General features: G+C 33.5%; 1 protein-coding gene across 15 annotated transcripts in view; it reads right to left on the reverse strand.

Annotated features, from left to right (window-relative positions):
- LOC133199586 (5'-AMP-activated protein kinase catalytic subunit alpha-2-like) overlaps window positions 1–18640 on the reverse strand; it is a 31250-nt gene that overhangs the window by 3982 nt on the left and 8628 nt on the right. For 4 of the 15 annotated variants that reach the window (XM_061335404.1, XM_061335403.1, XM_061335402.1 and 1 more), the window contains 14 exons: window positions 14147–14252; window positions 12481–12586; window positions 11608–11722; window positions 11436–11447; window positions 11282–11299; window positions 10319–10383; window positions 9472–9516; window positions 4995–5034; window positions 4710–4796; window positions 4466–4536; window positions 4188–4253; window positions 3345–3504; window positions 2221–2253; window positions 1069–1107 (listed from right to left, as the gene is read on the reverse strand). In XM_061335404.1, the coding sequence (XP_061191388.1) occupies window positions 1069–1107; window positions 2221–2253; window positions 3345–3504; window positions 4188–4253; window positions 4466–4536; window positions 4710–4796; window positions 4995–5034; window positions 9472–9516; window positions 10319–10383; window positions 11282–11299; window positions 11436–11447; window positions 11608–11722; window positions 12481–12586; window positions 14147–14252 (963 nt within the window). The remainder of the gene's footprint in view (window positions 1–1068; window positions 1108–2220; window positions 2254–3344; window positions 3505–4187; window positions 4254–4465; window positions 4537–4709; window positions 4797–4994; window positions 5035–9471; window positions 9517–10318; window positions 10384–11281; window positions 11300–11435; window positions 11448–11607; window positions 11723–12480; window positions 12587–14146; window positions 14253–18640) is intronic. The other 11 variants (XM_061335415.1, XM_061335409.1, XM_061335417.1 and 8 more) reach the window with 9 other exon arrangements.

An 18640-nucleotide genomic window follows, 5' to 3' on the forward strand; every position in this document is an offset into this window, starting at 1 on the left:
ATCGAAATCAAAAACCGATGCACTAAATTACGTATCTTAGTGTAGTCTACTTGTGTGCCAAGTTATATTGAAATCAAACAAAAACTGTAGGAGGAGTAGCATTTTAAAGGAATTTTATGGAAATTTCTATTTTTAGTAACCATGGCAAATGGCAACACTGTTCATCAAAATCAAAAACCGATACATTAAATTATGTATCTTAGTGTAGTCTACTTGTGTGCCAAATTATATAGAAATCAGACCAAAACTAGGAGGAGTAGCGTTTTAAAGGAATTTTACAGAAATTTCTATTTTTAGTAACCATGGCAACACCGTTCATCGAAATCAAAAACCGATGCACTAAATTATGTATCTTAGTGTAGTCTACTTGTGTGCCAAGTTATATTGAAATCAGACAAAAACTGTAGGAGGAGTAGCATTTTAAAGAAATTTTATAGAATTTTCTATTTTTAGTAACCATGGCAACACCGTTCATCGAAATCAAAAACCGATGCACTTATTTATGTATCTTAGTGTAGTCTAATTGTGTGCCAAATTATATAGAAATCAGACCAAAACTGTAGGCAGAGTAGCATTTTGAAAAATTGTTTACAGACAGACGGACAGACAGACGAACAGACGATGGACACCTTACTATCGCATAAGCTCTTCTGGTCTCTGACCAGTAGAGCTAATAAGTTGTTTTTTTTTTATCTTTACCCACCTATACTTTGCCTCTAACCAAGTTACAGCACGTTAAAATTTCTTTACATTAAATAATATTTAATTAACATACATCTGTCCTTATCCACATACTTGGTACTTGTTGTTCATATTCATAATGTACATATATGTACCTTCAACAAACAGACTTTTTATTTATTTTTTTTAATCTATACCTTTTCATGTAAAATTAAGAACATGTACTTAAAGTTATCTTTCAGTGTGTAAATACAAATTCTGATGCAATATCATGCAGTATGCTGAAATCTGAGTATTGTTTCAACATCACAACATTAAATCTGGTAAACAAAACAAAAACACTAAGTCAGGTGGACAATCTACATGGAAACAAATCACAGCCGTTACCATGATTATTGATAACTTGAGCTTCAGATGCTGCTGGATCTAAAGAATGAAGAACGTGAAGTAAAACACACATTTACTGAGGCTGAAATTCGAGGCTTAAAACAAGATAAAAGCAATCACACCGCCAGTCAGTCACTCTGTAGAAAACAGTCTCTCCTATTGACATCAATAGATACATGTATATGATTATCTGTGTCAAAATTTCTGACATATACAGACAAGTAACTGCATTGTGATAAATAAAAAAAAATTAAAAGTTAAAAAAACATCAAAAGCAACTCAAATGTGCATTTCAACAGGATTTTCAAAGACACAATGGAAAAAAAATGTGCAAGACGAATTTAGAGTTATAATTATGTACTTTTAACAGATATGGCCATTGGACAATCTATACAAGTTTCATTATAAGAAATGAAATATATCTGAAATGGCATATTTATTGTATTTTTTGTGACTGTATAGATTTGGAAGGATAGACAATACAAGTGTGGAGATATATACATTCATGAATATAATAATGTACAGAATACGTCTTTAGAATTGTTTAGGAGAACAGAAATTATTTACCACACAATAAGAAGATAACTTATTTCCTGTGTAAGTTTAGCTCATTACTTACCATGGAATAAGACAGATTTGCCTGAATCTCTTGAGCTAAACAAGGCAACAAGACAGATTTGCCTGAATCTCTTGAGCTAAACAAGGCAACAAGACAGATTTGCCTGAATCTCTTGAGCTAAACAAGGCAATAAGACAGATTTGCCTGAATCTCTTGAGCTAAACAAGGCAAATAGACAGATTTGCCTGAATCTCTTGAGCTAAACAAGGCAATAAGACAGATTTGCCTGAATCTCTTGAGCTAAACAAGGCAACAAGACAGATTTGCCTGAATCTCTTGAGCTAAACAAGGCAACAAGACAGATTTGCCTGAATCTCTTGAGCTAAACAAGGCAACAAGACAGATTTGCCTGAATCTCTTGAGCTAAACAAGGCAATAAGACAGATTTGCCTGAATCTCTTGAGCTAAACAAGGCAATAAGACAGATTTGCCTGAATCTCTTGAGCTAAACAAGGCAACACATCTCACAAGCAACAAAGGATCATTATGTGTGATTCTCATTGAATTATTTCATAAGTAAAATAATCACTTACCAGGCATTAACAAGACTGTATCAGTGGCCGGATCTGAAATCATAGAACCATACACTCAATATTACATGACAACATATAATCTATTACATGACACCGTCTCCCGTACAGGTGAAAAATTCTCGAGAGGGATGTTAAACAACAAACAAACATGACAACATATTAGTTTTCTCGTTCAGCAATATAATCTTGTGTTGGCAATACCCTGGAAACATTTAGTGATGTTGATAGTTTTTTTTATATAATGATGATTAATTGTAATATTATTTTCTGTCTATTTTCAAATTTGATATTGAGGTTGAAAATACACCAACTATGTACTGTAGATTCATCAGAAGTATCTAAGAGGCATTTCTGTAAATCCTAGCTTATTAATAAAAGGGAAAGGCAAGGCATTTAAATGACAAAAAAAATTCAAATTCTGGCCTAACGGAGAAGGGTAAGTTCTTGAGGTAAATTCATATTTTGGATATAAAAATGCCGGATACATATGGAATTTATGTAAAAGTGAACACTTATGATACTGCATAGAATAAGACAACCTCATCTTAATCAATAAACATTTTTACTTCAATGTCAAAAGACAGCACAGATTAAATTTCATATTGCTAATATACCTGTATCAGTAAAAAATGCTGGCAAAACAAAAATAAAGACAATTTACTGTGGAAATTACCGGTATGCATTTAAATTTTGACTTTACGTAGTTATCATGAATGAGTTGAGCAAATGTTCCATGTCTCATGTTAAAGTGTACTGTTTAGATAGAATCACAAAGGTTGCAAAATGTAACAAAAATGTATGAAATGTATAAATCATTATGATCAGTGACTTTTTTGGATCTAAAATAAATTTAGGATTGATTTTGAAAGAGTTGGAAATCAAACCAAACTATTTTTATAAATGAAAAAAATTACATATTTCAAGCTGAGATCAAAATTCAAGAAACATTGCTACATTCTGAATTTGAAACAATGATCATTGGAAAAAAAAGAAATCTTCTGCATCTAATCAACAGAAAATCAGAGAAAGGAGATAACTCACCAAGATCAGAACAAAAAACTATCAACATTTTTGGTAACAAGAGAACAAGGAAACTATGGTCTTTGAGAAGGGAGACAACTCACCAAGATCAGAGCAGGAAGAGGGAGGTGACATCGGCATACGAGTGGACTCGACGGACGAGGACGAAGACATTGACTCATGGATCTCCACGTTAGACAGGCTCTTAAAGTCCAGTAGGTAACTCTTCTGGTCAACCTGGTACAGCTGTAGACTCATTTTAGACTGTGTCAAAGAGAGAGGGTTACGTCTATATATTTACATTTCCAATTGGTTTCTCTGTGATAACTCTTTGAAAGTTAGGCGAGTTGATTTTTCAAAAATAACAACTCAATGTAAATTTCACCAAATGAAAAGTCAAATGTCTAAAATGCATATCACTCTCTCTAGGCTGTCTTTGTGTCTGTTGTCAGAGGGCGAGGACAATGGAAATTAACATGGAATGTCTCCTGTATTTTAATATCCATGAGACATCATTTTTAAAATTTATTTTAACACTTTTATTTCACATATAAAATTAATGTAAATATAAGGAATCATTGTCTTGTTTGTTGGGTATTCCAGGGACATCAATGACAGTTGGAAAAGTGGAAATGTCTATATAACAAAGGGAGTGAGTTATCTCAATATACAGATCCTTGTGAATTTTATAACAATTTCTGACTCCTAGCTTTTGGCATTGATGAGTTATATGTATAGAAAATATGTCATCTTATGACAAAGTAGAAACTCTAGGATAGTCTTGTTTTGTAAACACATGACATTTTTTCTATTTATTCATTCACTGCTTAGATACAGTAAAAACATGGTATGGTTTTGCTCTCTTCACTTACTATTACAGGGTCAGATTCAGAGTTAGTCAATTACTGACAGATAAAGTAAAATTCATGTAGTATTTGGTGACTTACGTGTCTTCCAGTAACAGGGTTCTTTCTTCTGACTCGTACGTGGTATGGGTTCACAATCTTCCATTCCTTTCAAATAAAGAACAGAAAAGTTTATATGACAAGATCCATACAAAAGTTTATAAGATACAATTCATACAAGAGCAAAGGAATAAATACCCTCTTCTCATAAACCTTGATGACGAGAATCATACACTAATAGCTAGTCAACATTAATGCTGTATAAAGAAACTTTAAGATTTTGACAATTCAAAGGAAGATTACAGATTTCTAAGTCTTACATAGTCTAAAGTTTTCATGGCTCGGTAAACTTCATGCATGATGTCTAGAGGTTTACTTTGTGATCGGATTCCTGCAAGAACAAACAGTGTTCAAGTTAACAAGATTGACCAAGACTGATATTAACTTTGAATGCCTGTCATTTATCACAACACTGATTGTGTAGACAGTACAGATAAAAGAAGTGTGAGTTAATCTAATTGACCTGTGTTTAAGTTTGAAAACAGAACCTAGATTAAAACTTACCTAAATGCCATTTGGCCTTCTTTGCCTGAGCACCAAGTTGTTTTGTGTTAACAATAGGTTCTAAAGTATGAGAGGTGTTCTTCATCTCTAAAATAACACACAGTGAGCACAAATAAAAGTCAGTCACTGACAAGTAGTATAAATACTGCAACTTCAACAAGTAAAGAAGATTTTTAAAAAGTTTTAAATATTTAAATGTTACTTAAAGACACTACAATAAAATGCAGTTTGCATTGTCAATGTTAAGCTTTACTCCTGAGGAGGATGTGACACTGTTATATTTACCTGGCATCCTTTCTGGGTGAGGTCTCATGGGACTTGTGGCCTGTAACAGCAAGAAAAAAAAAATTATCACCTGGCATTAGTACAAATTACAGGTGTGGTCTGTAAAAACAAGAGAAATACAAATTATCACCTGGCATTAGTACAAATTACAAGTGTGGTCTGTAACAACAACAGAAATACTAATTATCACCTGGCATTAGTACAAACTACCAGGTGTATATCATTAAATCTTAGATAGTTACAGGTATATTAGAGATTATTGGTCGCATCAAGTGTTGTTCAGAAATCATCTTAGAATTGTAACATTATACAACAGGGTGGAGGGTAGTCTCAGACTCTAGCCTTAATAAGGCTCCAATAAGAGCAGATCCATGCACGATTATAAAAAGGATCAAGTTGTGGGGTACAACACAGGGTAACATTGCATGCTCATGCCTGGTCAATGGCATCAATCATTCCACAAAAAACAGAGATCAAATAATTATATAAGAACATTGTATTGTGAAGGGAATGAAATATATACAGAGTACAGATGCTACAAATGATGGACTGTCTGCTTATTAAAGATAATAAAAAGAAAAGTAAATCATAAATATAAGCTTAATATCAATAATTCACATTCACCCCAAATCAACTTTATTATATGTTTCTAAGGTTCAAGATATGCTTGCACCTAAGTCTCTCTTGACAATGAAAAACATAGGTAATCAAAGATTACTAAGCTGACCTCGACGAATGTTATCTATAAGTAAGGAAATCTCACATCATATTTAGTGTACATCCGAAGATTAATATCCATCAATATTAGATTCAGAATCCAAAGCAAGTCTGGAAGTGTTCATCTCTAGATACATCATCATCCATGCTAATTTGGTTAAAATATGGCTAAAATTCACTCATGTGGAAAATCTAGGTGAGATCCAGAATCCGAAGCAGGTTAGTTAGTGTACATCCCTAGATGCATCATCCATGCAAATTTGGTCCAAGTAGGGCTTACAGTTCCTTGGGAATGGACCTGCTCCAAAAACTTCAATCTGGTCACTCATCTGGAAAATCTAGGTCAGACCCAGCTTTCAAAACAAGTATAGTAGTGTCCATCCCCAGATGCATCATCCATGCAAGTTTGGTCAAGGTACAGCTTATAATTACTTGGGAATGGACCTGCTCCAAAAACATTAACCTGGTCACTCATCTGGAAAATCTAGGTCAGATCCAGCATCTGAAGCAAGTTGGTAGTGTCCATCCCTAGATGTATCATCCATGCAAGTTTGGTCCAGGTAAGGCTTATAATTACTTGGTAATGGACCTACTCCAAAAACTTTAAGCTGGTCACTCATCTGGAAAATCTAGGTCAGAACCAGCATCCGATGCAAGTGTGGTAGTGTTCATCCCTAGATGCATCATCCATGCAAGTTTGGTCTAGGTAGGGCTTATAATTCCTTGGGAATGGACCTGTTCCAAAAACTTTAACCTGGTCACTCATCTGGAAAATCTACGTCAGATCCAGCATCTGAAGCAAGTGTGGTAGTGTCCATCCCTAGATGCATCATCCATGCAAGTGTGGTCCAGGTAGGGCCTATAGTTACTTCGGAATGGGACTTGCTCATAAAACTTTAACTGGGACGCCGACGCTTACGCCAACGCCAACGCCAGGGGTATAGCATAAGCTCATCTCGACTTCGTCGAGGTGAGCTAAAAAATATTGAAATATTGTAAACCAACTATTATTCGCATCATCTTTGATTCGTGATTCGTCAGTTTGAAATCAATCCATGACGATTACTTTCCATGACTAAGGAAACATTCACAACAAATACAAAGCAAAATCAATACTTTGCGGCGATTAATATTATCAAGTTAAACCAGGGTTGCAAAACTCGCGGATATTTCTCACATGCGAATAAAAGTTGGTTTACAGTAATTTATCAGTGTGTTGTGGGTGAATCTAACATAAACAGACCGCTGCCTTCATCTTAGCTAGAACAAATGATATTTGTGTAAAAGCTATTATGAGGATAAGATTCTATGACCTCAATAAAAACAACCACCAGAAAATAAATGTAGTAGAATGATTAAAACCATAAGTCCCTAACCCTAATCAGACCTATAGCTCAATTTTTTTTTATTCAAAGTTGAATAATAAAACAAACCTTAGACAGTGATATGCTGCTCAAATACCTGAACACAACTACAGACCATCAGAAAGTAAAACCAAATAAAAACATAGATGTCAGTGGCCATAAAAGGTTAATAAAATCCTTAGGTTTTTTTAAATCAGTCATCAAAAATGATGTAAAATGCTAAAATTTTTGTGTTCAAACACCCCTTTCAAATTCTGCCTGGATTTAAACAGAATCCATCAGGACACAACATCAGATTGGCACAACTGAGTATTTAGTCTTCCTGGTCACTTGACTAGTGACATAATTCTAAATTCTCTGGGAAGTTTCTTTCTTTTTTTTTTAAAAAAAAAAAAAGTTTTTATTGGAATTCATGGGCGGGAATTTGAACAACTTATTGCTAAAATAACAAGCAGCAAGCCCCAGTCAAATGTATTCAAATTAGTTGATGGCAATGTTATTAATAATATTATTTGTCACACATTACATTTTATCTGTTTGTTTTTAAAGTTTTGATTAAAAATAATTCCAAGACAATACATTATTTTTCAAGAGCCATCAAATACTGGTTCTCCAGAATTTTGCACACTTCTTAATGATTTCTCTATTTAAAATATCTAATATGCATCAAATGATGTGCATTTTTTAAATTGTAAAGTGGATAAAAAGCAAAATATAAACAAATCATGAAAGGACTATTTACTTTTTTTTTACTGAATTCATTTCAAATCTCAGTATCAAAAAAAAAAAGAAGAAAAAAAAAAGATCCCATCACCCAGGATAATATAAATGTGGTTATATTGAAGAATTGAAAGTTTGATGATTTCAATATTTTAGAAATATGGTAACATTGATGGTCTACTAGCACTACCACTGCTCTTTAAAAAGGATAAGAACACTGAAGGTGGAAACTCTACTTCTTTTATTTTGAGAAGAGTATGTAAGTTATAGAACTTGTGTCTTCTCCTTTTGACTCTGTCAATAAAATATGTTCAATTCACTCTACTTATTATTAAGCATTTGTCAGCTTATAGCATCATCAAACATTCAATGTTTACAGCATTTGTGCTTGCAGTACTATATGCTTTCACTTTAAAATATTAAATAGCAATCATCCAATATTATAGACAAATCTAAAATTTAAAAAAAGAGATGAGATTTCCCATCAAATGATTATCATGGAAGCTCCACAGCCCTACAACCTAGGTTACTAACAAAATATATACTATAGCTGTAGCAGATTTTTAAGTCCAAAAGCAGTGGAAAAATACTGACTTAATAAGAAGCCGATCTCTGCTTAAGTAGGGCTAATATGTATTTATTTTTTCTTTAGCATAATAAGTTACTCAAATGTAAATAAAATAAGCATTCTTATGACTTTAATGAACAAGCATTGTTCTATACTAGTACATGAACATGAATAATACAAGCATACTTTTATACACATCCTCAGATTTCTCGAGTTGGTACTAGTATTAAATTCTGTTAAATGATTGGCCAGAGAGACTACAGATTGCTGAGCTAAGTACTGCAGAACATGAGGTCTATATTGATGCAGCTCAAACATTTACAATCAAATATAAAGGGAAACAAGAGGTCCAATGGCCACACTGCTCACCCGAGTCAAATCTCCCTGTCAAACATATTCAACAACTTTTAACTACAGTAAACTAATTGTTATGAAATTTATCAATACACTGTAATAGTCTTGTTGTTATCATGATTATTGAGAAATTCTGTGTATTCATATGTAAAATCTCCCATAAAAGTACCTATTTAACCTCAGGGTTCATAATTTATTCACATTTGGATCTACAGAACATGTTTTGCTTTCACATTTTAAATTTTGTTAAATCTGGTCCAGTTGTTTATGAAGAGATTTTTAATGATTTTACATATACATGTATGTTCCTACATATTGTATTTGAATCTTCAATTCTCCATTACAGCCTCTCCCTTGCCCCTTAAGAAATGGTCTGAATAAACATGAACATGTTTGTAAATTTTCCTCCAAGGTTTGGCTTTACCAGCTCAGAAGTTCTTGAGAATAAGATTTTTCAATGTCTCACCCTATTTTCTCTATTTTTACTTATCTTCCCTTGAAAGAAGACATGGCCTTTTGCTTACATGAATCATGACATCCAATAATCAAGAATGGTTTGGTCAAAGTTGCTTAAAAGTTGTCCAGACAAAAATGACAGATAGATGACAAACTTTGCTCAGAAAAGTTCACATGAGCCTTGGGCTCAATTGAGCTCGCAAAACAGCTTAATTCTGCAACAGTGACATACACACTATAGAAAACTGTGCAGTTTACTGTAGGTCTAGATAAGGGGTGTTGTCAGTGAAATACTAACATGTTCCTGGGGAGTTGGTGTGCCCAGTATATGAGACTGCTTTGCCTATTGCCAAAAACAGAAACAATTATACAGTACTCATGGCAGAATCATGAAATATACAATTTTTCATTAAACAATAAAACATGAAACAAAATCATATCTGTAATTCTTAATTTAAAATGATCATGGTTTTTTAAAAAGATTTTTTAAAGATTAAAATTTTATGAAAAAATACATAATTGATGAATGATCAAACTTTATGAAAAATTAACTCAGTTTAAAAATACTGAACTTGAAATGTTTGGAATTTCATAACTTCTTCTACATATGTATATTTAGCTGTTCACAAGACTGAATGTTTTGTGGCTATTTATAGACATATTTGAGAAGTATATTACTTGTGTCAATTAATGCAGTATACCACCTGACATAAAATTCTGCAATGTTTGTCAGCTTCTAAAAACAGTGTAACTACATGGACCTTCAGTTAAAACTATGACAGTCACTATAAGTTAAGAAACAAAACTAATTTTATATACAGCATAATTTTCTTGAACTGCACCTACTTAATGTAGATTGTTGATAAATACACTGTCATATAATTATATGCAGTTGTGATATATTTCTGTAAGGAACATGTGTTATTAAATTTTAAGGTGTTCACAGAATTGGTCAAGTGTCTGTGTTGTGTGGTTTCTAGTGCTCAAAGGAGAACATATTACTGGGTAATCAAATACTGTAGTTATAATTATTATTCAGTGTGTTTTGTACATGGTTAAGTATTAGATAATAGGTTACAGTGGTGTACAGTGTGTTACAGTAGTGTACAGTTGTGTCTACAGGGGTATACAGTGGCATACATTACCAGAAGGAAGGAGTCAGGGGGAGGACTGGAGGCCAGATAAAACTCATGTAACTCAACATCTGTAACTGGAAAAGGAAAATCAACATTAATACAACCATCCACAGATAATTACGGCACTGATAAGAGTTTTCTTTTCCTGTGTTATTTCATGTATTGTTTATTAACATCATTCACTAGAGAGTAGAAATTTACTTCTTCAATAATATTTTATATGAAATATACAGGTCATAAAATCATTTTTTGTATATGGTTCCTGAAAAGATGTGAGATTACTACATTTTAAATCATATAACAATTCATGAACATTAATTCTGAATTCTGGATACATAATAAACTAATTGCTGCTATTTATTGTTAAACAGAAAATGCCCCATCTCAATTACATTATTTAAGTACACAAGTACTTGATATGCAGCCCATGAACTCTGAGAGCTAAGCTGAACATGACAAGGCACAGCAACAAGGCTCATGATGTTGAACATGAATAAAGAACACGTTCATCAACTGCTCAAGACTGTGAGAGGAATTCATTTATAAATCTGTACCAATTCCAACATTACTAGTCACTGGGAAAATGAAAAGCCAGAAACCAATGAACATACCAATCAGGTTGGTGAATTAAAACTGTAAGTCATTAGTTTTTTATGCTAAGCAATGACATACATGTATTTTTAAAAAAAAAATATGAATGTTTAATGCAATGTGAAAATCAGAAATTTTATTTTTGTGCAAAAGAAATTAGAAAAGAGATATTAGAGAGCATGAAAATGTAATTTTTTTTTTAAATTTTCTAATCTGCAAGATTCTTTGAAAATAGAAACTAGAGAAACATTTTTAGTATTTTTTAATATTTAATATTTTTCTTCAATAAAAACCCAATATAGAAAATGTATGCATTGTTATATGTAATAGAGAGGGTAGAGATGGAACCAGCTAAGCTAAAACAGTAAAATCAGTACATACATGTACTAGTGGTGGACACTGAGGTTAAAAAAGAAGTGGACTCATCAATGAAATCAGAAAAAATCCACTACACAAACACAAAAACAATCAAAGAAAGATCTGCTATATACATGTACTTTGAATGTTATCCAAAACTCATGAGAGACAACTTTACCTCCATAATCACCTGTCAGATACAACATATTGATACAAAAAATATTATAACAATTTCAAAAATTCTAAAAAGTCAATATGCAAAATACATGCAAACCTTCAAGAAAAAATTTACAAAATTTATTCACTACAATCAAGATGTGGTCAACACGGTAAATCTAGTCCTCCCTTACCTTCCCCGGCGAGTCTCCGGTTGTCCACAATCAGGTGATAGGCTATATTTAGCTGGTCATGAGGGTCATTGCTCAGTAAAGCTCTCTGGACTTCATATTCAGTCACACCAAATTTCTGTTCAAATTGAATCATCAGAATTCAGCCTTTTTCTGAGTTGTTAATATAATTTTTCATCAATCACTTGATATAATTACTAGTACTAAGTAATTTGTCAATTTGTCTAACTCTAGTCCAAGAAATTAAAGGAAACTACAACATAATTTTTGGGAGGCATTACATTACTGCCATTTTCAATATAGTCATTACCGCTACATACTCATTGCTGCTATAAATTAACATACACCGCTACATTTATATGTATACGTTACTATACAATGCCTCTTCTGTTTATTAGTCATTGTCTTATGCATGTACCCATATAAAGTTGAAAGTTGTAAAGCTGAGAGTTGTATATATTTAAAAAATTTGTAAACATCAATGATTAAACCTGCATTGGCACAATTTGTAACAAATTTCTCAATGAAAATTAACTTATCTCACTAGTTACACATGCAACTTACCTCACTCACAGATTTCATGTATAACTTATCTCACAAGTTACACATATATCTAACCTCACCCACTGATAGATTTCATGTATAACTTATCTCACAATTTACACATGAACTTACCTCACTCACAAACAGATTTCATGGATAACTTATCTCACAAGTTACACATGTAACTTACCTTACTCACAGATTTCATGTGTAATTTATCTCACAAGTTACACGTGTAACTCACATCACTCAGATAGATTTCATGTAAAACTTATCTCACAAGTTACACATGTAACTCACCTCACTCACAGGGAGATTTCATGTATGACATACCTCACAAATTTCTCGTATGACATCCATTTCTACAATGGAGGCGTCCTGGTCTTGTGGGGAAGGGAACAGGTAAGATGGCAGGTCCTTCTGGAACCACTCATGCTCCCTGTTAAAGAGTTTTCGATATAAGTCTGTATCTAAATCTATATCACATATCATCTACAGTGTGCATCTAAATCTGTACCATGCCTTATCTACAGTCTGTATCTAAATCTGTATCACATATCTACAGTGTACATCTAAATCTGTACCATGTATTATCGTATCATCTACAGTCTGTATCTAAATCTATATCACATATCATCTACAGTGTGCATCTAAATCTGTACCATGTATCATCTACAGTCTGTATCTAAATCTATATCACATATCATCTACATTGTGCATCTAAATCTGTACCATGCCTCGTCTACAGTCTGTATCTAAATCTATATCACATATTATCTACAGTGTGCATCTAAATCTGTACCATGTATCATCTACAGTCTGTATCTATATGCTCAATTATTAACAAAGAAATACATCTTCGAACAATGAAGCAAGAACTGAAAGATGAAGCATAGTTACAAACGTCATCCCATTTCCAAGACCATAATGATTTCTCGCGTTGACAGTGCAAGATGAATAACTTTGTCGGCAGAAATGAAATTGGACTGTTGAGAAGCACTGTTCATCAGTAGTTTTTAGTGATGAGACAAAAATTATATTTGGAAACAACAGAAAAATTTGTTTGAAGATGATTCGACGAAAAGGTAAACATCGTGGCTGTTTACCTTATGTGTGATAATGTGGCTGCTTACCTTATCTGGGATATTGTGGCTGTTTACTTTATCTGGGATATCGTGACTGTTTACCTTATCTGGTATATCGTGGCTGTTTATCTATCTGGGATATCGTGGCTGTTAATTTTATCTGGGATATCGAGGCTGTTTACCTTATCTGGGATATCGTGACTGTTTACCTTATCTGGGATATCATGACTGTTTACTTTATCTGGGATATCGTGACTGTTTACCTTTTCTGGGATACTGAAGCCTGTTTACCTTTTCTGGGATATTTTGGCTGTTTACTCTATCTGGGATATTGTGACTGTTTACCTTCTCTGGGATATTTTGGCTGTTTACCCTATCTGGGATATCGTGACTGTTTACCTTATCTGGGATATCATGACTGTTTACCTTATCTGGGATATCATGACTATTTACTTTATATTGGGATATCGCGACTGTTTACTTTATCTGGGATATCGTGGTTGTTTACCTTATCTGGGATATCGTGACTGTTTGCCTTATCTGGGATACTGAAGCCTGTTTATCTTCTCTGGGATATTTTGGCTGTTTACCTTATCTGGGATATCTTGACTGTTTACTTTTTCTGGGATATCGTGACTGTTTATCCTTTCTGAGATATCATGACTGTTTACCGTATCTGGGATATCATGACTGTTTACCTTATCTAGGATACTGTGACTGTTTACTTTATCTGGGATATCGTGACTGTTTACTTTATCTGAGATATCGTGACTGTTTACTTTATCTGGGATATCGTGACTGTTTACCCTATTTGGGATATTGTGACTGTTTACCTTATCTGGGATATCGTAGTTGTTTACCTTATCTGGGATATCGTGACTGTTTACCTTATCTGGGATATCTTGACTGTTTACCTTATCTGGGATATCGTGGCCCGTTTAAGGGGATCCACTTGGAGCATCATACACAGCAGACTGACCACCTCCTTGTTCAGATAATCAGGGACAGCAAATATTCCAGCTGAAAAATACAACATACACCTCTGGGAAATTCAAGCCAAGTTTAATAATTGTCATGACAAGTTCACCTGTTGTCAAGATAACCTGTTGTCAAGTTCACCTATTGTCAAGGTCACCTACAGTCAAGTTCGTTTATTGTCAAGTCAACCTGTTGTCAAGGTTACCTACTGTCAAGTCAAGTTCACCTATTGTCAAGGTAACCTAAAGTCAAGTCAAGTTCACATATTGTTAAGGTCACCAACAATTAAGTTCACCTACTGTCAAGGTCACCTAAAGTCAAGGTCACATATTGTTAAGGTCACCGACAGTCAAGTTCACCTATTGTCAAGGTCACCAACAGTCAATTTCATTTATTATCAAGTCAAATTGACCTATTTTCAAGTTCCTTTATTGTCATCACAATAGTAAATGTATTTCTTTGAACTTATTCTTATTAGGTCTTTCCACCTTTCTGTGGAAAGACCTCTTGAAATGCTTATGTTTATTAGGTCTTTCCACCTTTCTGTGGAAAGACCTATTGATTTTCTTCTGTTTATTATTATTAGGTCTTTCCACCTTTCTGTGGAAAGACCTATTGATTTTCTTCTGTTTATTATTAGGTCTTTCCACCTTTCTGTGGAAAGACCTATTGATTTTCTTCTGTTTATTATTATTAGGTCTTTCCACCTTTCTGTGGAAAGACCTCTTGAAATGCTTATGTTTATTATTATTTTATTTCTCACCAGGACTTTTGAAACCGCAAAACTTATCAAAAGAATTTATAGTTCATGATACTGGATATAAAAAGTTATTCCGAAAAACGACCCCCCATGTTTGAACTTTGACCTCTTATGCAGTTATTGCCCCTTTCACCGTAAAGCTTGTTATCGCTACTCCTTTGAAACCTTAAACCGTAGAAGTACGGAACCTTCACCAATGTATTCGACTAATTGAGGGGACTCTTCCATCTATTCATTACAAAAGGATTCGTTGAGCCCTTCAATGAGTTATTGCCCCTGAAAGTTTTTGAAGTTTACAAATAATCAAAAATTTTCAAAACGATAAGTCGTAGAGACATGAAACCAACTGCATTAGATTCTTTAACCCTAGACCTTGAAGATTATGTCAAGGTCAAAGGTCAAGGTCACTCCAAATATGAGAAATAAAGCTCTTTTTAGAGCTTTTTTGTCTTTCAACATATACAGTATATCTTTGCATCTTTTATATGTACTTTTAAAACTATTTCAAAGATTTCAATCTTGTCCCCTAAGCTTAAACCTTTTAAAAGTTATTTCCCCTTGTGCAAAAAACCTTGTTATCACCACTCCTCCGAAACCGTAAACCGCAGAGACACGAAACCTTCATTAATGTATTCAGGGTCTTTAGGTACAACTTTAATCTAATCAGTGCGAAAGTATCCGGTGACCCCTTATATGAGTTATCGCCCTTTAACGTCTTTGCGCTTACTAGTAAACCTTATAACTTTAAAACTTAAAGTCGTAGAAGCATGGGGTTAATTGCAATGTGACCCTTGACCTTTGACCTTGAATATTTGTTCAAGGTCAAAGGTCAAGGTCATTTCAAAATTTTTTAAAATTTTCATTTTTTCCATCTCTCAAGCCATTTCTGGTTTCTTTTGTATAAAAATAAGCAGTAGAGAGTTAAATGTGAAGAATATATGAAATTTAAAGAAGGTGGAAAGACCTCTAATTGTTCGAGAACAATTAGTCTACTAGTTAGGTCTTTCCACCTTTCTGTGGAAAGACCTATTGATTTTCTTCTGTTTATTATTATTATTCTTCTTCTTCTTATTCTTCTTATTATTATTTTTCTTCCGCTGATTTTTTGTTTCGACATTTATCGAAAAGACTTTTTGTTCATCGTAAAGGTCATAAAAAGTTATGAACAAATTTGACCCAACGCGTATAACCTATGACCTCTTTCGCAGTTATTGCCCCTTTCGCTAGAAACCTTGTTATCGCTACTCCTCCGAAACCGTAAACCGTAGAGTTACGAAACCTTCACCAATGTGTTCGACTAATTGAGAAGACTCTTCAATCTATTCATTACGAAAGGATTCGTTGAGCCCTTTTATGAGTTGTTGCCCCTGAAAGTTTTTGAAGTTTACAAATAATGAAAAATTTTCAAAACGATAAGTCGTAGAGACATGAAACTAACTGCATTAGATTCCTTAACCCTAGACCTTGAAGTTTATGTCAAGGTCAAAGTTCAAGGTCATTCCAAATAAAAGAAATAAAGCTCTTTTTATAGCTCTTTTATCTTTCAACATATACAGTATATCTTTGCATCATTAATATGTACTTTTAAAACTATTTAAAAGATTTAAATCTTGTCCCCTTAGCTTAACCCTTTTAAAAGTTATTGCCCCTTGTGCGAAAAACCTTGTTATCGCTACTCCTCTGAAACCGTAAACCGCAGAGACACGAAACCTTCACTAATGTATTCAGTGTCTTTAGACACAACTTCAATCTATTCAGTGCGAAAGTATCCGATGACCCCTTATATGAGTTATCGCCCTTTAACGTCTTTGCGCTTACTAGTAAACCTTATAACTTTAAAGCTAAAAGTGGTAGAAGCATGGGGTTAATTGTAATGTGACCCTTGGCCTTTGACCTTGAATATTTGTTCAAGGTCAAAGGTCAAGGTCATTTCAAAATTTTTAAATTTTCATTTTTTCCATCTCTCAAGCCATTTCTGGTTTCTTTTGTATAAAAATAAAGAGTAGAGAGTTAAATATGAAGAGTATATGAAATTTAAAGGTGGAAAGACCTCTAATTGTTCGAGAACAATTAGTCTACTAGTTATTATTATTCTTCTTCCGCTGATTTTTTGTTTCGATGTTTATCGAAAAGATTATTCGTTGACCGTAAAGGTCATAAAAAGTTAGGAACAAATTTGACCCAACGCGTATAACCTATGACCCCTTTCGCAGTTATTGCCCCTTTTGATAGAAACCTTGTTATCGCTACTCCTCCGAAACCATAAACCGTAGAGGTACGGAACCTTCACAAATGACTTCGACTAATTGAGGGGACTCTTCAATCTTTTCATTGCGAAAGTATTCGTCAACCCCTTTTATGAGTTATTGCCCCTGAAAGTTTTTGATGTTTACAAATAATTAAAAATTTTCAAAACAATAAGTTATAGAGACATGGGACCAACTGAATAAGATTCAATGACCTTTGACCATATAATATATGCAAAGGTCAAAGGTCAAAGTCATTCAAAATATAAGAAATTAAGCTCTTTTTATATCTCTTTTGTCTTTCAACATATACTAAATATCTTTGCATCATTAATATGTCCTCTTAAAACTATTTCAAAGATTTTGTACTTGTCCCCTAAGATTTACCCCTTTAAAAGTTATTGCCCCTTTTACTGAAAACCTTGTTATCGCTACTCCTCCGAAACCGTAAACCGTAGAGACACAAAACCTTCACTAATGTCTTCAGGGTCTTTAGACACAACTTCAATCTATTCAGTGCGAAAGTATCCATTGACCCCTTATATGAGTTATTGCCCTTTAATGTATTTGCGCTTACTATTAAACCTTATAACTTCAAAACTAAAAGGCATAGAAGCATGGGGTCAAGTGCAATGTGACCCTTGACCTTTGACCTTGAAAATTTGTTCAAGGTCAAAGGTCAAGGTCATTTCAAATTTGTTAAATTTTTCATTTTTTCTATCTTTCAAGCCATTTATGGATTCTTTTGGTATAAAAATTAACTTTATAGAGTAAAATGTGAAAAATATATGAAATTTAAAGAAGGTGGAAAGACCTCTAATTGTTCGAGAACAATTAGTCTACTAGTTATTATTCTTCTTCTTGTTATTATTTTTCTTCCGCTGATTTTTTGTTTCGACATTTATCGAAAAGATTTTTTGTTCATGATAACGGTCATAAAAATTTATGAACAAATTTGACCCAACGCATATAACCTATGACCCCTTTCGCAGTTACTGCCCCTTTCACTAGAAACCTTGTTATCGCTACTCCTCCGAAACCGTAAACCGTAGAGTTACGAAACCTTCACCAATATCTTCGACTAATTGAGAAGACTCTTCAATCTATTCATTATGAAAGGATTTGTTGAGCCCTTTTATGAGTTATTGCCCCTGAAAGTTTTTGAAGTTTACAAATAATGAAAATATTTCAAAACGATAAGCCGTAGAGACATGAAACTAACTGCATTAGATTCTTTAACCCTAGACCTTGAAGATTATGTCAAGGTCAAAGGTCAAGGTCATTCCAAATATGAGAAATAAAGCTCTTTTAATAGCTCTTTTGTCTTTCAACATATGCAGTACATCTTGCATCTTTTATATGTACTTTTAAAACTATTTCAAAGATTTAAATCTTGTCCCCTAAGCTTAACCCTTTTAAAAGTT

Source organism: Saccostrea echinata, unplaced genomic scaffold, assembly GCF_033153115.1.
Source record: "Saccostrea echinata isolate AGI-Se365-2 ecotype Australia unplaced genomic scaffold, CSIRO_AGI_Sech_v1 ptg000034l, whole genome shotgun sequence".
Classification (NCBI taxonomy): Eukaryota; Metazoa; Mollusca; class Bivalvia; order Ostreida; family Ostreidae; genus Saccostrea; species Saccostrea echinata.